This window comes from Heloderma suspectum, chromosome 4 (genome assembly GCF_057233095.1).
Source record: "Heloderma suspectum isolate Gila_16-S chromosome 4, 16-S_ref, whole genome shotgun sequence".
Lineage (NCBI taxonomy): Eukaryota > Metazoa > Chordata > Lepidosauria > Squamata > Helodermatidae > Heloderma > Heloderma suspectum.
Window position 1 is genome coordinate 142,839,031 of NC_139461.1, and position 24,280 is coordinate 142,863,310.

General features: G+C 44.6%; 1 protein-coding gene across 6 annotated transcripts in view; it reads right to left on the reverse strand.

Moving 5' to 3' along the window:
• Positions 1–24,280, reverse strand: part of XRN2 (5'-3' exoribonuclease 2) — an 86,784-nt gene that overhangs the window by 26,496 nt on the left and 36,008 nt on the right. For all 6 annotated transcript variants that reach the window (XR_014790311.1, XR_014790310.1, XM_084850713.1 and 3 more), the window contains exons 9-17: positions 22,284–22,441; positions 16,245–16,319; positions 14,481–14,614; positions 13,799–13,856; positions 13,601–13,708; positions 9,228–9,272; positions 5,359–5,493; positions 2,307–2,425; positions 602–737 (exon numbers count right to left, since the gene is read on the reverse strand). Coding sequence is in view for 4 of the 6 variants with exons in the window: in XM_084850713.1 (XP_084706839.1) it covers positions 602–737; positions 2,307–2,425; positions 5,359–5,493; positions 9,228–9,272; positions 13,601–13,708; positions 13,799–13,856; positions 14,481–14,614; positions 16,245–16,319; positions 22,284–22,441 (968 nt within the window). In the remaining 2 variants the exon portion in view is untranslated. The remainder of the gene's footprint in view (positions 1–601; positions 738–2,306; positions 2,426–5,358; positions 5,494–9,227; positions 9,273–13,600; positions 13,709–13,798; positions 13,857–14,480; positions 14,615–16,244; positions 16,320–22,283; positions 22,442–24,280) is intronic.

The following is a 24,280-nucleotide window of genomic DNA, read 5'->3' on the forward strand; positions in this document are numbered from 1 at the left end:
TTTGTATTTTTACTTATTATTTGGTATCTTAGTCTTTGCTCTTCTACTACAACATATTCAGAGCAAACTCACAAATTACACAATACATACAATATTAAAAACAACAAGACTACTGATAAAATAAGGTCAAATACAATTCAATAAGAGCTGAAGGCACACTGAAATAGCCATGACTCCATTAATTTAAGAATAAAATCATCATATTTGAACACTTTGTTCCGCTACATCTCTTGCCTAATCACGTTTTTTTTCCATCCATTTTTCATACTGACACAATAAATCTTTCTGCCTCAGTTTGGATGATCTGTCCTTGGCTTGACCATTATCTGAATCTAGTTTGTGGTCTATATTTTGTTCAAGACCTATCAAGAAAACCACTTTTACAGAGCTGATTATAGCAATCCAGGTACCAGTCAATAGGCCCAATGTTTTAGGTGCCATTGACTACTGTGCACCTGGGGATGTTCCATCCCTGATTATCCCACTTTAAAACCCCTAGGGTAGGCAAGCAAACACTGTTTATTGGGATTACTGACTACTGGAAAAACAAATGGTCCATTTTGAGGAGAAATACATTCCAAGTACCTGAACAGGTAAGTACCTGATAATAATATCTGAGAACCCAGCAAAGCCCTTCCACGTAAGACTGTACAACTTTACGGCGGAATTTTTTATCAGAGACATCAACATCAAATTTGTTCTTGTAATAGCGCTGTTTCCAGCCAGCTTCCCATAACCTATACAACAATTTGATTTGTGTTAATTTTTGTATAGCATGAATTTACATAATATGCAATTCAAATTTAAAATTGTATTAATACAAGAATAAACAGTGTACACATCACCTTAACAATAACAGTAGCTGAAATAATACTCTTTTGTTGACCCAAGAAGACGCTAAGTGGTGAGTAGCATAAGCCCCTTTCTCATCTTTTCCCCCCATACCTCCCCTATTAGCAAAGGATAGGTGTGGATAACAACATTGGCTGGGCTCCAAGAAGCTTCAAACAGTGTTCTCTGCATATACAGGGACCTTTCAGACCCTTTCTTCCTACTGTGACACATTACACCCTATCTAACAAGCCTCCCCTAGAGGTTCAGTAGGACTGAGGACCCTTCTAGGGCAACATTTGATGTGCAAGCAAATTTCTCTTTCAACTAGAAATCAGTCCTCCCCTGAGGTAGGTATGGAAGTGCTTTTTTGGATCCTAGCCACCAATCCTTGCTCAGCTGTGAAGCTCATTCGTGTGTGTGCACGTGAGATAGGAAGAGAAAGAGAGAGAGAGTGCTTGGACAACTCATTCTCTCTCAGCCCAAGCTAACTCACAGATTTGTTTTGAGTATAAAGGGCAATGGCATGTTTTCTGGAAGAAACAGTGAAAGGCCAAGTTTTGTGTGTGGCACTGATTTTCTGTTCCTTTCTTGTATTTAATAGTTAGTCTGTTAGTCAACCTAACAGAGAAGTATAGATAACAAAGTACACTTTGGCTTGGACCTAACTCCTTCTCCCCTATGTTTTCCCCACAAATTACAGCTCCCCACACCCCATGAAAAGCTAGTCTGGAGCATTCTGCAACCTATGGGAAGGAATGTTCAGGGGGCAGTTGCTGGACATAGGGAGCAGAAGACCACCCTTGAACGAACAGAAGCAACCTCATGCTAATTTGGATCCAAGTCGTTATGCCAAACATATTTATAGCGGAGGAAAGATTATATGAACTTACGAAGCAGTTTTATGCAGAGTGAGACCATTGGTCAACTTAGCCCAGTATTGTCTACCCTGACTGGCAGCGCCTCTGCAAAGTCTCAGACAGAAGCCTTTCCTAGCCCTACAGCCCAAGTTCTTTCAACTGGAGATGCTGGGAATTGAGATGGGGAACTTGTCATGCAAAGCACATTCTTCACCAATAATCAAAGGGCCCTCACCAAATGAGCTGAAGTAAAGGGATTTGGTTGTAGAGCTTTAAGAGTTAAACAGTTTCATTTATGTTGTAGAACAACGACATTCTGCTCACAGAAGCTGAGCTGAATATTGAACCTCTAGCCAATCTGGTGCCGAGTCTCAAAGGGAGTAGCAGCTTTTAGGACGAAAACCTGCATGCATACTAATGGAGGCACTTAAATTTAACAGCTATAGCCTACATATCTCACTGGAATTTACTGAGTATCCCAGCCCTCCACATTAATTATTGGTGGATAAAAAGATCATGGAAAAGCATTAGAAGGTGCTGCAGATATAGGGTAAATAGTATTAATGAGGCGACATCCCTTTTGACAACGTGCTAACAAAGTACCAAATGCGTCACCTGATATTATCTTCAGGCTCAGGTTCACTGTCACTGTCCTCTGCTTTCCGTTTAATTCCTCCTGCTGGGGATGGCGTACCATCAGATGTGAAGCTTGTATTAGGAGAAGCTGAAGGAGTCTGGGGATGCAGTTGTTGTACAGAGAGTTAGGGAAAAGGTCTCATTACACTTATAAAATTAAAATTAATGGCTTTGTTATAAAGAACTAAAAAATATCCATCTATTTTACTTAGATTCAGAGGCTGGGATCCAAAAGAACCATGTACAAACTAGTCCTATGCACCCAAGAGCGTTTGGGTTAGTGTTTCTCGAACAGCAGCCTTTCACGCCATGTAACAAAGCGCTTTTGATGGAGGGGACTTTTAAAAGCAGATTGCGATATGGCAAGGGTCCTGATGTTCAAGCAAAGGGGGAAAATATCTTACTAGAAATCCTACCCCCTGCCAAAATCAAGATATCTAAGCACCCCTTTACATGTTACTATCTTATTTGGTACATATTCATGTTGCGTACCCATTAAAACGATAACTTTTGAAGTGCACTGGGGTAGGTTCCTGCCAAAAAGTTTTCTCAGCTCTAGAATGTTCCTAAATGGAGATCTGCGCAGGTGCAGAACTTATGTGTGTGATACACAGAGATCACAAAGAAGGAACACACACTGACCCAGTTCATATGTAATGGTGGCAAATTGTGGGTTAATTAACCCAAGATTTGCCACAGCACGTGCCCAGTGCATATCATTGCCATTTTCAATGTGCAACCTATGATCAGCCCGATCACAGGTTATTCCATGATGTGCAAACCCAGACACGATGGGTTCATCGTGGGTTAAACAGTAGGGTTGTAACAGATAGGGTCTTGGGTGTGCCAGATATTGTGCCGCCTGATTAAATGTAGCTGGCAACCCAGCATATAAATCATTTGATCTACAATTGGCCACCTTTATTTATTTATTAAATGTATTAATTGCCCATCTGGCTGGTCACCCAGCCACTCTGGGCAATGTAAAAACAGTTCAAAACAATAAAATTCAACATTAAAAAATCACATTTCTAAAATTACCCTAACCCACCCCAAATGCCTGCCTGAACAACCACGTTTTGGCTATGTCCATTTGCTTATGTTATTAAATGGATTGGATTATTATGTTGCTTTCAGAATGGTGAAATATATTTATCCTGCTTTGAAAGTGAGACAAAGAGCTTTGATTGCATACCCCCAATTCTGTTTATTTCAAAGTAGGATAGGCCAAGACAGCTTGTCCTTAAGTTTTAAATGTTAAATTTTAAGGGTTGTTGCTTTTTTGGATGTAACCAGTGGTTGTATTTTAGTTATATGTTTTAGCTTTATGGACAGGTTCACTGTTTTGCAAATGACTGGTTATCGACACAGTAAAATTGAACTGAACCAATTTAAAATAGTGGCAGCATGCGCTGTGGCAAATTGTGGGTTAATTAAACCACAATTTGCTGCCATTACTGTGAACAGGGCCGTTGTATATGTGTCATATACAGCTCAAGTATGTAAGATATACACTTTAAAATCATGATGTGCAGCCCAAAGTTGTTAAGCTGAATCGTTCAAAATTGTCAGTGTACTCGTAATTCCAGAGATCATTATTTAAATGTAACTTTTCCCTGATGAACTATATATTATGGCATAATATTTTGGACTTGGGAAAGTATACTTTCTAAATCATCTACAATTCTAATGGAAGAAATGCATGCTTTATGGTGTACGGATTAACATGAATTTTTTTTTTACTAATAAATACAATCATGTTAGTTTCAGTGGTTGGAGGGGTACACCCACTCCAAACACACGGATTTTCTTTATATGACGCAAGCATACTGAAGGTGAAAATATGTTCTAAGTAACAAAGTTTTATTTTCAGAAAGTAAAAAAAAAGTTCCAACCCTCCAACTGCTATTATGGACTGCCTCTTATTTATTATTTAAGTCAATAGCCCACCCTTCATCTTATAATCCAATGCTGTATAATAAAACAACATAAAACAACTTAAAGCCACCATCAGAAGCTGAATTCCTATCATAATCCTAAACACTAATTCACTACAGGGGGAAAACAACATGACCTCATATCCTTCATCCACTTCCAAAGGCCTGGTAAAGAAGTGCAACTTGACTTGCCAACAAAATGCATAAAATAAAGCTGCCAGATGCTCCTCAGAGGGTAGGGAATCCCACAACCTTGGGGCCAACACAAAAAAGAAGCTTTGTCAGACCCCACTCATGTCGGGTTGGGGCAGTGAGGAGGAGGCCCTGGGAATTCAAAAATCCTCCGAGAAGTGAGTCTTTTCCAGGCAGAGGCCATTATAACTTCTGCAGTAGCTATGTGAAACCTGCAATATTGTCCTGCACATTTTTCTTGAATGTGCTCAAAAATGAAGGATCTAGCTAGGGTGGCAAATTCAAGACAGACAACACATTACAAATTCATAGTAAAAGCTCTCCCTATACCACAGCTATTTTTGTACATGTAAAAATGAACTTCATGGCTTTTATCCATTACTTTTGGCCCTGGGGACTGAACCCAACGGTGAAATGGTGAGGGGTTTTTGGACCATTAACTTATCCCCATGGGAAGGAGATCAGGGGTGGGAACATGTGAAGCCACGTTGATTTCTGACCTCACTCTGAGTTCAACTTTTAGGGCTAAGGCAGTGGGGATAAAAATTAGAGTTGAGAAGGCAAGAGAAGAGATCATGTACACCACTTTGGGCTCCCTGAGGAAGGATAGGATAAAAATGAAAATAATTTATGTTTTTGACACTCAAAAACCATACATATTAACAGTGGAAAACTATGAAAAATAGAAACCAAAACCATGGTGCTCTTATTTGGTTCACTGGGGATCTTGGATGTGAAAACTGTTGAATCTTAAGTAGACGGTCAATTGCTCGGTCAAGCCGTACCTAAAGAGGAAGACTTGCAGAAACAAAATTGAGCCATTAGTAAGCCATAACAAATCCATAAACCTGCACGTTTATTACTGTCTCTACATTATAACAAAGTTCAGAACAATCACTTACCGTAATTTGTCTGTCCTGCATTCTCATTTCAAAGGCCGCATGCCTTGGATTACTGATTGGCTGATGGCTTGATCTATTTCCCCTCCCCAAGGGTTGTGGGGTAAACTGCCCTCCAGGCATAGAATGTTGTTCCCTCTAAAGTGAGCAAACGTATATTAGCAGAAATGTTTATCACCAATTACCAGAGCAAGCACTATATCAAAAGTGGACTTCTGGAATGTGTAAATTACCCAGTTGAGGCTTCAATCCTAATGCACTAAATGAGACTTATTTCCAAACAAACATGCATAGGATTGTACTGTTTGTTGAAAGTGCAGGGTATTTACACTAACATATTTCAGCTGACTTATTAACAGAGCAATCCCGATCCCTTGGCTGTCTGTCTGAGCGAATTAAGGATGAGGCAGTGGCTCTGTCAGAGGCCCATGGTGACCTACAGAAATCTCCACAGGCATAGCAGAACCACTGGCAATGTTCCGACTGGTGGTAAGGGCTGAATCGAGGAACTCTGGGGCGTGTCGGTGGCCTTGGATCTGCTGGATTCAAAGCCCCCTCTCTTCCCTGACATTTTAATTATTTATTTATTTATTTCATTTCTCTACCACCCAATAGCCGAAGCTCTCTGGGCGGTTCACAAAAATTAAAACCAAACAGCACACAATAAAACAATTTAAAATATATAGAACATTAAAACCACAATATAACAATACAACCACAATAAAACCTAGCAGCAGTGCAGGAGTTTAAAATACAGATTTAAAACAGCAAAGCTAAAAGTCTAGAAAGCTAAAATGTTTAAATGCCTGGGAAAATAAAAAGGTTTCACCTGGCGCTGAAAGGAATACAATGTAGGTGCCAGGCGAACCTCACTAGGGAGCTCATTCCAGAGCCAGGGTGCCACAGCAGAAAAAGCCCTCCTCCTAGTAGCCACCCGCCTCACTTCCTTTGGCAGGGGTTCACAGAGAAGGGCTGCTGCTGATGATCTTAAGGTCCGGGCAGGCACATATGGGAGGAGGCGATCCTTCAGATAACCTGGCCCCAAGCCGTTAAGGGCTTTAAATGTTAATACCAGCACTTTGAATCGGGCCCGGAAATGGACTGGCAGCCAGCGGAAATGGATTGGCAGCCAGGAGGGGGAATCTGAAAAAAACCTGAGGCGCTCTCCTAGAGACCATAGGATTGCTCTGTAAATTATTTAAAACTGATTAGCATGAATCCAGTTTAAAGCTATGAACAGTTACATAATGATAATAAGTAACATTTCATTTTATTTTTATATGAAGTATTTATAGGCTGCTCTTCAGGAAACACTCTCAAAGCAGCTAACAAAGAAGCAATATAAATAAGCATGAGAACACATTTTATCCAACCATTCCACTCTTTTCACTGGATGTGTTAAGTACTTCAAAATTTATCACTAACAAAGTTGCTGTCAAGTCTATCAGAACAGCTTCAGTGGGACTCAATGATATGTTAGAATGATGAAATAAGGAAGTTCAGAATCAAAATTTTAAGACATGTTGGCCGTTGGTTACATTACGTCTGCATTCTGAAATCTACTTCATCAGAAAGGAAACAGTGCAGTCCCAAGCATGTTCACTTAGAAATGTTTTGCTGAGTCCAATGGGACTTGCTCCCTGGAAAGCATGCTTAGGAATTGCAGCCTTAGTAATCCAGAAATAGCAACCTTACCTCTGAGTAAACATGCTTAGGAACAGACTGCAAGGCAGTTTGCATGGCCCAATTTTAAAATGCCATTAATTTCAATAGGAGAGATTTAAGCAATAATTCTCTATGTGTTTCACATTTAATTTTTATTGCATCACTATCTTCATCAAAAGTTTCCTGCCAGGCTGCCACATGAGAGGATCTTCCAGGACACATTTGTTCCGAAAACACCCTCACCCCTCTCAACTGATGACCTGCTATCTGATCCCACATTCTGTGTATCTATGAAGCCCTTACTAATAAACTTGGCATCACTCAGTAAAGAACCTAACCATCAATGGACCTCGGGGTTCAGGTAGTTTCAGCTCCCAGTCTAGTGTCTAGAGAACAGGATGGCCCCTGAGAATATAAAGGCCGGCCATACCTGTTTTACAAAACAGTGCAATCCTGAGTTCAGAAATTCAGCTGACATTTCTTTAAGAACTCTAGCTTAACATAGTATTAACAGTTTATTAAATTGGTATACAGAAAATTAAACTCCTAATCCAGGCATTCCATTAAGAGACACATCATCTGCACTCTTCACTGATTTCTACCAGCATGCTCACTTTGATGGCACAACCACTTTCACTCAAGTAATTAAGGGTGCAATCCTATGCAAATTTAGACAGAAAAAAGGCCCACACCTCCCAGCATGCCCCAACCTGCCATTTTAAGCACCAAGAAAAGCCTTAATACTGCTAAATTATTAATGAAAAGAAATCATGTACATCAGTAAACTTAGACAAAACTACTGAGAAGTTTTAAGATGCTTTGGATCAAGCATGAGAGCTAGCCTCAGAAATCTAAGCTGTCCTAACTCAATTGGCATAGGTGACAAAGAGGGTGCGGCTGAAGCAGAAGTATCAGGGTGATGGAGGGACAAACAGCAAATCTACAGTGAAGGCTGCATATAGCGAATTCCTGCCTTGAGAAAACATGATGATTTCTCAATGACTGTGTGACAAGCTACAAATAAAGAGCTTGGGAGTGGGTATAAAATTGGAACAGAAGAAAGATCACAAAAATCATCTATTTCATACTGTGATTGCAATCCTGTACACACGTACTTGAGAGTAAGCCCCATTTAACTCAATTTATTTATTTCTAAACATTATTTATTTCTAAAATTTATTTATTTCTATAGTTAAAATCTGTTAGGGTGACATACAATAAAAATGAAGATAAAACCCTAATCAGTGTTAGAAATAAAAAACCCCAACACAATCAAAAATCAGTAGCAGAGGCTAAAAAGAGGCATCAGAAAAGAACTAAAAGTATAAAAACAAAAGTACTTCAAACACAGCATAATGGTAGAGGATTAAAAGGCCTGAGAAAATAAAAAGGTCTTTGGTTGGTGCTGAAAATATAACGAAGCAGGTGCTGGCCAGACATCTCTGGGGACAGTATTCCACAACAAGGGGCTACTGCTGAAAAGACCCACTCCCAAGTAGCCACCCACCACATCACAGCATGGCACAAGGGCACTTGGAACAGGGTCTCCAATACCATCAAAGGGCTTGGCTAGGAATATACAGGAAGTCAATGAGACTTACTTCTGTGAAAATAAGCATAGCATTGCGCTGTATGCCCCAAATTTAGACTAGGATCCACAGAACCTATACCCAAGAGATTCATGTACCCAAGCACTGCAGGTCCATTTTCAAACTGAAAGGAATTCCAAAAGCAGTTTGTGAGGTTTGCTATTCAAAAGAGGAAAAGTCAAAGTCCTTGGGCACATACAAAGCAGTTCTTTGGAGTCTGGGTTTACTCTCTATGGCTGAGATTCAAAGAATTGTTCAGCCTGTTCCAGGTGCCCAAGGAGGCGCTGGATATGTTTCTCAAACAGCTGCACTCCATGCTGGAGGCGAACTTCAAAAGCAGTTTGTGATTTGGGATAAGGGAACTGCTATTAAAAAACAAATGAATTCAAAAATCCCATGCCAGAAGTACTGGAGTAACTGCAGCAGCTCTTTGCATCCCAGCCTAGAAAAACAGCTACAACATTTTAGTTTTATTTTATTTCTGTCCTTCCTTTTGATCCAGAAGGATCCCCAAGGCAACTTATATGAATTACATTACGCCTATTTCTATTCCGTCCAGCATATTTGTCTTATATCAGGATGTTGCTGCAAGTAAAACAGCAGAAGCTTTATATTTACCTTCATTCTTTTTCTTTTTTCCTTCTGTCTTCTTTTGAAATTTTCCTAATGTAAAGAATGGAGATATTAGAAAAACTGTGTGCCATATAAAATATATGGAAAAATATTATCAGAAACATTTATTGGCCTGTACTGAGAAAATAAAATGCCCAAATAGATTTTACTCATATTTGCCATAATCCATTTTGCAGAACTACGCACTTCCTGCTCCAAAGAATACTGCTGTTCTAAGCTAAATGGAATCCTATTAAAATTACACACACACTAAAACAATGTTCAGTACCATGCAGTTATTTCTTTCTTTAATTTATTTATACATACATTTTCAGGCTCTTTTCCAGAACACAGTCCTAACAGCAGCTTAAACACACACACACACACACACACACACACACACACAGAGCGTATCATCATAATCATCACCACCATCACCACCAAAAATCACAAAGTAGTGTACATTATGCTTCTTGCTTAACGTTCAACCTGAAGAAGTGTTCTGGTCAATTCAAAGTTTGCATGGTTCGATTTTTGTCGGTGTTAATCCCCATACAGGGATAGCAAAACTTTACTTGATAAATAGGAATTTTTTAAGAACAAATCAGCATTGCTACTTGAACGTTTTCTTCCCTCAAAAACAGGACAATTCACTTAAAAACATTAAACCAGCAGCAGTACAAATAAATAACCCAAACAAAAACTCTTAACACAACACACATTCATTGGCAGCTGCAGGGGTTAATCTCTCTCAGCTCTGCCCTCCAAGGTTTTCTCTCCAGTAGCAGGCAAGACCTGGGGGCCGGGGAGGTGGAGTGGCAGTTGTCTATTGGGATTCAATCCCCCTGACCAGGTGCCCTATCCCACAGTCTGCTGGGTTCAAGGCAGGTGCCCAGGACAGAATAGGGATTTTGTTGGTGTACTGTCCACCCTGCTGCTCAACAGTCTCCCTTCCTGAGCTAGCCAGGGTAGTCTCAGGGTTGGTATTGGAGACCCCTCAGCTTGTTGTGCTGAGGGATTTCAACATCCATGCTGAGGCTGCCCTGTCGGGAGCGGCTCAGGACTTCATGTCCGCCACAACAACCATGGGTCTGTCCCAAAAGGTATCTGGCCCCACCCATGCTGCTGAGCACACTCTGGGCCTCATTTTCTGTGCTGGGTGATAGTGATCTCAGACTGGAGGAATGCTCTATAGTTCCGTTGTGATGGACAGATCACTACCTGGTGGGGTTTAGACTTGCTGGCACTCAGAACCTCTGCAGGGGTGGAGGGCCAATTAAGATGGTCCGCCCCAGGAGGTTGATGGGTCCAAATGGTTTCCTGACGGCTCTTCGAGATTTTCCTGTTGCCTCGGCAGGCGATTCTGTCGAAGCCCTGGCTGATCTCTGGAATGGAGAAATAACCAGGGCCATGGACACAATCACTCCTGAGCGTCCTCCCTCCCTCATGAAGTGGAGTCGCACCAGCACCCTGGTTCTCTAGGGAGCTGGAGGCGATGAAATGAGTGAGAAGTTGACTAGAGCGACATTGGCAGAAAACTCAGAGTGAATCCAATCGAACACGGGCTAGAGCCTATTTGAAGGCCTACTCTGTGGCAATATGGGCAGCAAATACAATATCTTTTTCTGCTGCTATTGCGTCTGCAAAGAGCCATCCAGCGGAGCTGTTTCGAGTGGTCAGGGGTCTTTTACACACTAGCCCACAAGAGGATAATTTAAACCTCTCAACAGCCTGCTGTGAACAATTTGCTCAGGACTTTGCAGGCAAAATCACTCGGATCCACTCTGACTTGGACGCTATAGTTGATACAAACTCAATGGATGTAACTGTGGTCCTGCTTATCCAGTGTTGTTGGATGCTTTTCAATTTGCACAGCCTGAGGATGTGGACAGGTTCCTGGGAGAGGTGAGAGCCACCACGCGTGTTCTAGTTCCTTGCCCTTCCTGGCTCATAAAAGCAGCCAGAGGTGGACTGGTCGAGTGGGTAAAGGGAGTGGTTAATGCCTCCCTTAGGCAAGGCGGAGTTCCAGCCTGCCTGAAGGAGGCGGTGGTGAGACCTTTGTTAAAAAAGCCCTCCCTGAACCCCACCATATTGGATAATTATCAGCCAGTCTCTAATATTCCATTTCTGGGCAAGATATTGGAGCGTGTTGTGGCCTCCCAACTCCAGGGATTCCTGGATGAGACAGATTATCTAGATCCATTTCAATCTGGCTTCAGACCCGGTTATGGGACAGAAACAGCTTTGGTCATCTTGGTGGATGACCTACGCCGGGAACTACACAGGGGGAGTGTGTCCCTATTGGTTCTGCTGGACATCTCAGTAGCTTTCGATACCATTGACCATGGTATCCTTCTGGGCCGCCTCGCTGGGATGGGATTTGGAGGCACTGTTTTACAGTGGCTCCATTCCTTCTTGGAGGGGCAGACCCAGAGTTTGGTGCTGGGGGACTTCTGTTCACCTCCCTGGCCATTGGCTTGTGGAGTCCCTCAGGGATCTGTTTTGTCCCCCATGCTATTTAACATATACATGAAACCACTGGGAGAGGTTGTCTGGAGTTTTGGGGTTCGGTGTCACCAGTATGCTGCTGACACCCAACTCTACTTTTCCTTTCGATCTAACTCCAAGGAAGCTGTTGGGGTGCTCAACTGGTGTCTGTCGGCAGTAATGGATTGGATAATGGCAAACAAATTGAAGCTTAATCCAGACAAGACAGAGGTGCTCCTGGTCAGCCAAAAGGTGGATCAGGGAATAGGGATTCAGCTTGTGCTGGATGGGGTTACACTCCCCCTGAAGGCACAGGTTGGCAGCTTGGGTGTTCTTCTGGATTCAGCCCTGAGCCTGGATGCCCAGGTTTCAGCGGTGGCCAGGAGTGCATTTGCACAGATAAAGCTAGTGTGCCAGCTGTGCCCGTTCTTTGGGATGTCTGACTTGGCCACAGTAACACATGCCTTAGTTACATCCTGTGTGGATTACTGTAACGCGCTCTACATAGGGCTGCTCGGAAACTTCAGCTGCTGCCAGACTGTTGACTGGGGCTGGCTACAGGGAGCATACAACTGTAAGGAGCACCCTTGCTGCCTTCTGAAATCCTCAAGTAGCCAGAATCAACACGCAGATGATAGAGCGCTTTTCCAAGGCTTTATTTCCATTCAACCTAATGACACTTACAGATGCTAACTGCCTGAGCCTAATAAGGGAAACTTAAGAGACAGCTGCCTATCCGGGGTTTCTAGCCTTAGGGAATCAGTTGGTCTCCATTTGGAGGGTAAAGCAGGAAGCCTCTGAACTTAAGGACTAGGAGGTGAAAGTCCACCCCTTTCCCGTGGGGCATCGGGGCACAGCTGTTGACGTCGCACCAAGTGGGCTGAGCGCCTCCTCTCGGCGCCCTCCATCTCCCACTTGTCCCTGCGCCAGTGCCTAGCGTCCTGAAGCTCCAGTTGTCCCTCCCCGTGCCTGCCAGGGTCACTATCACTCTCAGAATGTGAGCAGGGAGGGGCTCTCCCTCCGGCGGCACCTCTGAACAGCGCGCGGGTTCCTCTCCCACAGTTTCTATCTCTTCCTCAGAATCAGAACTGCTTTGGGGCTCTATGGGCTACGATCCAACCCTGACAACAACTCCCCTGCTAAACAGCTTCACTGGCTCCCAGTCTGTTTCCAGGCACAATTCAAAGTGCTGGTCATGTCCTATGAAGCCCTATACGGCTCGGGTCCAGGTTATTTGAAAGACAGTATTCTCCCCTATGAGCCTACTCATGCCCTGAGATCTTCAGGGGAGGCCCTTCTCACGGTCCCACCACCATCACAGGCACGTCTGGTGGGAAAGCGGGAGAGGGCCTTCTTGGTGGCTACCTCTTCCAACCCTACTGTTCTATGATTCTATGATCCCAGGGAGGCGAGAGTGGCACCCTCCTTGATATGCTTTCACAGGCATATAAAAACTTCTTTGCTCTGGCAGGCCTTTGGGGATAGCTAGTCCGGACCTGTGAGAATATGACAGATGGATACTATGGTTATATTTCTTGTTGTCTTTTAACATTTTTTAACATTTTGATATTTTATACCATTTTAATATTATTGATGATTTAATTATATTTTTAACTTTGTATACTTCTATTTACAGTATAGGTTTTAACTGTACAAGTTTTAATGTTGTAAAGCCACATTGAGTCCCAGAATTAGGGAAAACGTGGGATATAAATAAATATAATAAATATAGAGGCAAACCCACTTCCAAGGACTCTGATTAAAAATGCATTTTATTTACTGCACACTGGAGTAACAAATACCAAAATAATAATCAACCACACCACTGTTTTCATTTGTTATTGAAGTATTATGTAAAAATAAACACACATTCATGTAGAAGTTTTTTTTACCTCATCATCTTTTCGCTTCTTAAAAATGCTATCTTCAACTTCTCCAACAGCTAACATGATCATCTGCACTCTTTGCAAGTTGACATAACCATTTTCTGTAAGGTATCCCTGTAAATTGTAAAATAGGACAGTAACAAACTTTCTTCCTCTTAAACTTCCACAAGGAAGTTTTTAAAAGGGGGGGGGGATATCGCTTACCCCAGTTTTGTGTACAACATTTTTATAAATGTTCACCAGACGATCAATTGCTCCTTCCCTGCAGTACAAGAATAAATAAAATAATTTTGCCCATTTCTAGGAACATGATACCCTCAGAGTCTGAACCAGCATTGAACTACTAATCTGTGAACTGGTGCTGATCTCACGAATTACCACGCCCTCCAACCACAAACGTTGCCAGTCCTCTTACTGGAAAAGTTCCTAGCCTCTTACTGGAAACTTTAAAAAATCTAAATTAGGAGTGATCCACCGCAGGCAACAATCAAAAGCTCAAGAAGACTGGTGGTAATGTGCAGAATAAATAGGCATATAAACGCAGGCTTTTATAAAACGCTATACCTGACACCTCAGTAATGAATTATAGAGTTCATTGATTTGAACAGCAAAAAACCTATTATGGTTAGGATCCAAATTACTGAACAATTAACATTTTGCATGCAAAAACAGCCCCTTCTATGCCAAGAGCAAACTGCTTTTGAAGCATTTTCAAAATAATATTAAATTGCACTAAACACACCCAACCTCTATGAGACTCCTAAAACTGCTCTTTGGATTTGGTCAACTTTTAGCCTGTAATCCTCAATAAATAACATTTATTGTACAACCATCTTTGCTTTCACCACAACATTTAAGTATTTCTGCCTACAATGCTTTTTCTTACCTGATCTCTAAGGAGGGTAAATGAGGAAGAAAGTCATTTCCCACGAAGAAACACATGAAAACCCAATCATCGACACTTCTTTCAACATCGAAAGTGAAAGGCAAACTGGCCATTGTTAGTTCTCTTTCCAAATACTAGAATTATTTTAGAAAGAGAGGTCTGTAAGTGATGTGAGGGCTTGGTAGCCAAAAATAATTTCTACTAGCTAATGGGAATATAGTAAAAGTGTATCTAAGCTTGTAGAGAATGCCTTTCCCTTTTCACCAAGCAAGTGCAGTCTGCCCGCCCCTCCAATTAAGGTGAAAGGTTAAGAGTAAGGATGGTCCTGCTCTCTATAGGCCTGAGTCCCCGGAGAATATCTGGAAGTTAAACAGTACCCCACCTCTCTGGAAGGTGTATTACATACAGACTCCCTTCCCCCCAAATCAAGTGCTCGTTTTCTGAATTCCCATCCAGTAGCTCTGCACGATCAAAATATTTCTCTTCCCCTGCACTCTGTAATTCATTTGCCTTGGGCAAGGTCTCTGTCCTTTGCACCCATCCCGACAAAGGGCTTCATTTGCACCAGAGCACATTTGCTTAGAAAGCATGTGTTTTCAACACAAGGGCTAAAAGGGCTGTGAGCATGATTCCTCCCACCGAAAAAAGTCTGCTCCAGATTTTTCTTCCTTTTCTGCAGCAGCTCTCCTCACAAATAAGTTCATCTTCAGGAGGCGACCTGTTGGAAAACTTCTGTGGTTTTGTTTTTCCCCTCCAGCAGGGGCTGGGAATGGAGAAAAACTCTGCAGACCTGTAATCATCACATGCCCTGCTAGGGCCTAACTGGAACGTCTGCAGACCCCTCCCCTGCCATCTGGGGACTCTGAACATACAGATGCTGTGCCTTCGCCATCAAGGCAGTTTCCCCCCCGCACTGCACCTGCTTTTTGTAACATCTTGCCTGATGAAGAGATCTGGAGATCTCAAAAGCCTGCACATATTTAATGCTCTTTTGGTTGGCCTAATAAAGGTATTACATTAATATGCATTTTGGTATTCTGCAGACAAGGACTCTCTTGAGAATCAGGAGACAAATGCATAAATGGTAGCAGGGACTAAACTAAGAAAAGTAAAACGGATGGTTGAAAATGCTGCTCAGTCAGAGGAATTGGGGGTAGGGAAAGAGTCAGGAGGGCAGGATTAAAGATAAGAGTTTGTAGCAGCAGCCTGTCTTTCAGTCACCCTCACCTGCTTAATAGCAAAAATGCTGGTAAAACAACAACAACAAAAAATCTTGGTTGCCACGCCAGCCTTGTTGGTTGACTGCTGTGTTAATGCACAGCCCAATCCTATGCATATTTCTTTTGAAATGAGTCCCACTGCGTGTAATGCAGCGGCGCAGAACCTCTTTCAGCCCCAGTCAAACTCATTTTGGAGAAGCTCTTGGAGGCTGCATTCCAGTGGTGGGTGGGGCTGAAGGCAAAGGGGTGGGGCCAAAACACCTGAAATACAGCCTCCTTTAGCTTCGAGCTCTTCCTGCCAGGCACTCAGCCTCAGGAGAGGCATGTTGACCTTTCAGAGTGAAGGAAAAACTGCACAAAAACCAGGAGACCCCTAAACAATTGTTGGATGGGGGAAAGAGACGTGGCCTTCCGGGGAACCCTGGAGGGCCAGAACTGGCCTCCCAGCCTGAGGTTCTGCACCCCTGGTGTAATAGGTCTTCGGATCCACTGCATAGTATTGCAGCCTTAACTCAATATTACTGCACATCCTAATATTACTTACTTCTCTCAAAACACACAAGCGAATAAAGATAAATTCTTGTTCCATCCCAGGAGGACAATCTGCAAATTGATCGTGCTGCCAAGAGAGAAAAAATGACGTACTATTCACATATATACTTCACAGGTTTCCCCCTCCACCCCCATAATTTTTCTGTTGTGTAAATCGCTCCAAAACTTCCTTGGAGGTAGCAAGTGACACATACAACTAATAAATGAAATTAAATGAATGAATTACTTTAAAGTAGGTTCTCTCACAGCACAGTCCTAACTATACTTACTCAGAAGTAAATCCTTCTAAATTCACTAGGGCTTACTCTCTAGTATGTGTGTTTAGGATTGCCATTTCAATAAGAAATTTAAATGAATGAATTTTACAGCGAAATCCTATGCCCGTTTACTCAGAAGTCAGTCCCACTGTGCTCAGTGAGGCTTACTTCCAGGTAAACATATTTAGGATTGTGGCCTTAATCAAGGTACATACCCAATTTTGCAGTGTTAACTCTGATATGTCATCGTCTCCTATCATTGCCCCCACAATGTTTACATGCATTTGATATTTATGCTGAAATAATTCAGCTCCCCCAAACTAAAGTCTCATAATGTGTTAGATCTTGGAAATCAACACCGGATGAATTCCCACCTAGTCCTCCACAGGCTCAGTGATGTCAACAAGCGGGGCCTCCCCCGCCCCAACATCGTTCTCTCACTGGCCAAAGCACCAACTGGAGCTCCTCCAGCAGGTGCTTCGGACAGACACCTAGCTTTGATGCAAAGGGGCAAGGCTACAAACCCTGGGCCCTGACCAAGGTACCAGCTACAGGACCGCTCCTCTAGCCAGTGCTGTGGTTGGGGTGGCTTTGGTGCATGAGGCCTTTCTCTGGCTGGCAAAGTTCTGCCCACTGATATCATGGTCAGGCATAACAGCTTCCCAAGGAATGTCTTTCTTTGCTCAATGCAGCAACAAGTTGATACCAGGGCCTGCAGGAGAGGCCGCCACCACCACCACCACCGGGGAAAAGGTGGGCCTGCTGCTGCTGCTGCCGCCACCACCACCACCAGGCCTTCCCTGTAGACTTCTGCCTGGCAGACCGCCAGTCCCTGCAGTACCAGGCCCCCAGGTACAGAGCCAGCTGTGCTGCTCTACCTGCCCCTCCCTGGAGGGGCTACATAAGCTGGCTGGCTGAGGTGGCCTGGGAGAGCCAGGGCCTGCAGGAGAGGCCACCACCACCACCGGGGAAGAGGCGTGCCTGCTGCTGCCGGGCCTGCTGCCGCTGCTGCCGCCGCCGCCACCGCCGCCGCCACCACCACCACCACCACCACCAGGCCTTCCCTGCGGACTCTGGCCTGGCATTATTTTTAAGGGGATTTTTAATTGTTTTTTGTTTGTTTGTTTGTTTTTCTGGGGGATTTTGTTGCGTTTTTAGGGGTGGGTAGCCTGCCTGATAGGCAGGAGCGAGGGGGCATGTGTCCACCTGATGGAGGCAGTGGGGGGAGTGTTGGGGGCCAGAACATACCGAGGCTGGGCGGCAGGCGCTGGCGGAGCGCTAGGGGCAGGCCATGCCAGGTAAGGGGGAGAGATGTGTAATATCTGTCCCCTGCTCCGGGCCTGTCCAGAGCCAAAGGATGGCCGGGGGAGGCGTGACCCCATCTTCTGACCTTCGTTTGCTGCTCTGCAATGCCAGGTCTGTTACCCAGAAAACCTCCCTCATCCATGACATGATTCTGGATGAGGGTGCAGACCTGGCATGTATTACGGAGACCTGGCTGGCCGAGGCTGCTGCTCCAACCCTTGCAGCCATGTGTCCAGCTGGATTTTCGTATGCACAGCAGCCGAGGGCTGGGGATCGGGGAGGGGGAGTGGCTGTTATCTACCGAGAGTCCTTGGTCTTCACCAGGCCCCCTCTCCGGAAGACCAAGGTTGCTGAGTGCACGTACTGGAGGTTGGGCCCGAAGGGCAGTCTGGGGATTCTGCTCATGTACTGTCCACCCCGCTGCACGACTGACTCCCTGGACAAGGTGCTGGAGGTGGTCTCTGATATGCGTGTATAGTCCCCTAACTTATTGGTGTTGGGGGACTTCAACGTACATTTGGGGGCCATCCTCACAGGAGCACCTCAGGACTTCATGGAGACCATGGCCTCCTGGGAGCTGCACCATATTCTAACTGGGCCCACCCATGTAGCCGGTCATGCACTAGACCTTGTGTTTGTTTCTGGAGAAGCGGGGAGTGATCTGGAAGTCGGGGGTATATCCACCACCCCCTTGTCATGGTCAGATCACTATCTGGTGACGTTGGACTTCTCGGTTCCACAACCCCTCCGCAGGGGTGGAGGACCCATTAAAATGGTCCACCCCAGGCGTCTTATGGATCCAAATGGATTCCTGAACGCGCTTGGGGATTCTCTGGGGCACGCCAACGGCCACTCGGTCGAGACCCTGGTGGGGGGCTGGAATGCCGCAATCACTGGGGCATTAGATTAGGTGGCTCCGAAACGCCCTCTCCCCCTGAACAGGGCTTAGACTGCACCATGGTTCAATCTGCGGTTACGAGCTCTGAAACAGGAGGTGAGACGGCTAGAGCGCCGGTGGTGGAAGTCTCGCTCCAAAGATGATCAGACACAGGCTAGAGCTGTATCTTCAGCCTATCACGTGGCGGTGAAGGCAGCAAAAAAGGAATATTATGCTGCCTCCATTGCGTCTGCAGAGTGCTGTCCCAGGAGGCTGTTCCAAGTGGTCCGGAGCCTGGTCGGTCCTGTGGCTCCGGAACCACTGGAGCATTCTAAGGCCTCCTGTGAGGACTTGGCAAGGCACTTTGCAGATAAAGTTGACCAGATTAGGTGTGTTACTCTGCACGCTGTGGATACAGTTAGTGAGCAAGAGGCGGCCTGTGGCAAACCGGTTTTGTGGGATCGGTTCCAGCTTCTTCCTCCTGATGAAGTGGACAAGGTGCTTTCATCTGTAAGGCCGACCACCTGCTTACTTGATCCTTGCCCATCTTGGCTCATTATGGGCTGCAGAGAGAGACTGGGTGAGGGGATCAGGGCGGTGGTGAACGCCTCCCTTGAGGAGGGAGTGATGCCATCAGCCCTCAAGGAGGCAGTGATAAGACCGCTCTTAAAGAAGCCCTCCTTGGATCCTCAAGTTCTGAACAACTTTCGCCCAGTCTCAAATCTGCCATTTTTGGGCAAGGTGATTGAGCGGGTGGTGGCGGTGCAGTTGAAGGCACACTTGGAAGAAACTGATTATCTAGACCCATTTCAGTCGGGCTTCAGACTTGGGCATGGGACAGAAACGGCCTTGGTCGCCTTGGTGGATGATATGAGGAGGGCTCTGGATAGGGGTGAATGCTCCTTCCTTGTTCTCCTCGACCTCTCAGCGGCTTTTGATACCGTTGACCACGGTATCCTCCTGGACCGCCTGGAGGGGTTGGGCATTGGAGACACCCTATTGCGGTGGTTCCGGTCCTTCCTCTCCGGCAGGTACCAGAGGGTAGCACTGGGAGAGGAGGTTTCGGACCCGTGGCCACTCACTTGTGGGGTGCCACAGGGTTCCATCCTCTCCCCGATGCTATTTAACATCTATGTGAAGCCGCTGGGGGCTATCATCAGGAGGTTTGGGGTGCAGTGTCATCAATATGCGGATGACACGCAGCTCTACCTCTCATTCAAATCTTCACCAAGGTTGGCCGTAGAATCCCTGTCCAAATGTCTGGAGACGGTGAGTGGCTGGATGGGGAGGAATAGGCTGAAGCTGAACCCTGACAAGACCGAGGTACTTTTGGTGGGAGACAAGAGTAGACGGGGGATGTTGACCTGGTGTTGAATGGGGTACGGCTACCCTTGAAAGACCAGGTCCACAGCCTGGGGGTCATTTTGGACTCCCAGCTGTCCATGGAGGCTCAGGTGTCAGCTGTGAGCCGGACAGCGCTGTATCAACTCCATCTGATACGGCGGCTGCGCCCCTTCCTTCCCGACCACCTGCTCCCATTGGTAGTACATGCCCTGGTCTCCTCTCGTTTAGACTACTGTAATGTGCTCTACGTGGGGTTACCCTTGAAGACGGTTCGGAAGCTGCAGCTGGTACAGAACGCGGCGGCTCGCCTGATTAAAGGCAGCCGCCGGCGAGATCACATCACTCCAGTGCTGAAGGAGTTGCACTGGTTACCAGTTGTTTTCCGGGCCAAATTCAAGGTGTTGGTTTTGACCTTTAAAACCCTATATGGTTCCGACCCAGCCTATCTTAAGGAGCGCCTCCAGCAGCACCAGACAGGCCGCTTAACAAGATCAGCCTCGGATGGCCTTCTCTCTGTCCCATCAGCCAGGACAGCTAGACTGGTGAGGACGAGGGAGAGGGCCTTTTCTGTGGTGGCCCCCACTCTGTGGAACTCCCTCCCTAGGGAACTCCGTCATGCCCCCTCTTTAATGAGCTTCCGTCGTGCATTAAAAACGTGGCTGTTCAGGCAGGCATTTGGGGTGGGTTAGGGTATTTTAGAAAATGTTTTTATTGTAGAATTTTATTGTTTTATTGTATGTTGTACATCGCCCAGAGTGGCTGGGTGACCAGCCAGATGGGCGATTAATAAATTAAATAATAAAAAATAAATAAAATACTAGCTAAGTGACTTGGGAGACTTATTTGTTTATTACATTTATATTTTGCCTTTTTTCCTCCGTAAGGAACCCAATGCAGTGTACATATTCCTCCTCCTCTCCATTTTATCCTCACAACAACAACCCTGTGAAGTAGGTTGGGCTAGGAAAACTTTGATGATGATGAAGAATTGCATTTCTATACCACCCCATAGCAGAAGCTCTCTGGGCAGTTTACAGATGTAAAAACATTAAAATCCAATATACAAAGTTTAAAAGCCATCTACATAAAAGCACACAGACAATATACATATACAACATATAACTAAAAACCATTTAGAACAGTCAGTCATAACTAAAGACACATCCAGGACCGATTAAAACTTGTCATGCGCTGGGAAAAGAGACCTTAACCTGGCGCTGAAAAGATAACAATGTTGGCGCCAGGCAGATCTCATCCGGGAGCTTGTTCCACAGATGGGGGGCCACCACTCAGACGGCCCTCTCCCTCACTGCCACCTTCCCAGCTTCCCTCCGAGGAGGCACCTGGAGGAGGACCTTAAATGCTGAATGTGAAATACAGGTTGGCTCATTTCATAACTAGTGAAAAAGGTCAGTACTCAATCCTTTCTATCAATGCTTTGTTCCCTTCGAAATTTTGTCATTTTATACTTTGTGGATGTAATGGTCAGGATATCCTGCTTAGACTAAAGTTTAATCCTTAATAGATTTTACTAAAGTACACATAGGTCCCTTCAAGTTTTCTGTCCACGCAAAGTAGCAGCAAAAAGCATAGGCATTTTGGCATGGGTGGAGCTCATAGGGAGGAGTTCAGCATGGAAAAAAGACTGTTGCCAGGGAGAATGAGATGAGGGGCTTGGGGGGAAAAGCAAGCAACAGCAGTTTAGCCTGAGGTGCAGATCCTTTTTTTTTTTTTTAAGCTCTTCTTGACTTGTACCTCTCTTAACAAGAGGTTTGGTTGGATTGGACACAGAAAGAAACCAGGAATAAGCCAGGATTCTGGGCTCAGCCATAACAGTACAGTTAAAGCAAGCCAGGATTCATAAACCAACTTCAAACCATGGGTTCGAATTGGAGTTTGTTGTCAAAAAATAAACCATGATTTGTTCCCTGGTGTAGTTTTTAGACATTCAACACCACAATCAAGCTAAACAAATCCTGGCTTAGTGTTATGTGTGAAGCAGCCCAATGAATACTGCTTTGCGTTCCCTCCCTTCAAATGGTTCACAATAGGGTTTCAACAGGTCCTTGCTGCCAGCCTTATGATGTAGGTTAGGCTGAGAGATAGTGATTTACCCAAGGTCACATAATGAACTTCACACCTGAGCAAAGATCTGAACAGGACTCTCCCACACCGTAATGTATCACTTTATCTTTTGCATGCCACTCTAGCTTTCATGAAAGGGAGTCAAGTAAACTGTTCAACCTACCTCCCCCTGCTTTTCTTTTGGCAGTCCTTGACAGTCTTTCACTTCATGTCCAAACTGGTTGCATAGACCACACGGCTTAGGTTTATTAGGCTTAAATTCTTCTCTGATTATAGTAAAATTTGGTTCATGTGTAGCTAATCCAAGCATAATGAGGTCAGCTATAAAAGAAATGTTAAGCAGAACTCAAACATTAATATTTCTTTTGAACAATGGCTCAGTTCAGATGATCCTCCAAACCTCTGGAGGATTGGGAACAAACTATAGACTTCTAAGTTCCCTCCACATCACTCTTTTGTGCAGTTTGCCAGGAAATCAAAATTGGCAAACTATGGTTAGTGCTAAATAGAAAATGAGGGAAAATGTGCGCAAGGAAGGAGTAGCAGAAGGAATATGTCTCATTCACAAGCCTCCACACTATGATTTGGCAGATCAACTGAATTAAGTTAATACAAAAATCCAGACAAATAATGTTGCATTTAGAATGACTGAGCACATTGGCTGCATTCGGATGTCATTTTAAGCCATGGTGAGTAGCTTATTTTTTAAATAACCCACAATGCCCCACCACATGAGTGGGCTAATAAACTACTGTGAGTAGCTTATTAAACTATTGTGCGTAATCCGAGTCATCCCCCCACCTCCTATCCCGCTGTAGTCCTCCTGCCCGAGCAGTGGTGCTGTTTCACCCATTGACAAAATGCAGGAGCTTAATTCAGCTCTTCCAGCATCACACTGACAAGGGGGTGGTGGGTCTAAAGCGCTGAAAGTTTGCAGGATCATGACAAAACTCCATACACAGCCTCCCCTAGCCAGGAGGCATCCGATGCACCATCAAAACCCTGCACCATTACAAAGCAGCAAAAATCCCAAGTGCACCAAATAAAGGGTGGCGGCTGTAACACCTTGGAGGTTTGCAGGATCGGGGCCAACCTTCATACACAGCCTCCCTTAGTCAGGAGGCACCCGATGAACCATCAAAGCCCTAAGTGATCCCACAAAAAGGGGCAAAACCCTGCACCCTCTAAACCTTCAGTTGTGCATTTCCCTGCAATAGACATTGGTGAGATAGAGCCTTTAAGTGCGCTTAATACTGCTACAGTGCTAAAGCACAATTGCACATCCCCACCCCCCACCCTGCCAAGACATTGCTGGGAGAGATGCCTTTAAGTGCTCTCAATTGTGCATTTCACCCCACAGAGAATGCCCGCAAAGACTAGAGCAGTGGCAGCAATCTGAAGTGCTCCTGCTGCACGACTCTACAGGCGAGCCAATTAACCCACGGTGCCCGACAGACACGATAACCCACCATGGCTTAAATAACCCACTCTGCAGACTGTGGGTTAGCAGAGTGGGTTATTTTGGCCAAATAAGCCATCATGGATGAAAAAATACCCGACAGATGACACACTGGGTTAAATAAACCACTATGGCTTATTTAACCCATCATGGGTTATCATGTCCAAACCCAGTTATTGCCTTAGATCTGGGCTAAATTAGATCCACTTAAGTTGCATTACTTTCAATGAGATTTAAATCATGACTAACTTGTCACACTGATTTCAGTGGGACCTAAGTTCAACTAAATTAGTATCGATCCAAACCATTAAGCTTTGTAGAGAATTGATCTCTCTTTTTAAAAGTATGTAAATGGAGCCTATCTGAGACCAGTTGCCAATACCACAATTCAGCCATGTTGCGGTTCATTAAGTTTAGATACCAATGAAGACTGAAAGTAGGATTGAAATTATAAACTGAATTATAAATGGTAACACTTCAAATTTCAAATTTCCAAAAGCACAAGAGGCGACTCTACACATGGACATCAACAGATGGTCAATATCGAAATCAGATTGATTATGTCCTTTGCAGCCAAAGATGGAGAAGCTCTATACAGTCAGTCAAAACAAGACCTGGAGCTGACTGTGGCTCAGATCATGAGCTGCTTCTTGTTGCAAAATTTCGGCTTAAATTGAAGAACGTAGGGAAAACCACTAAAC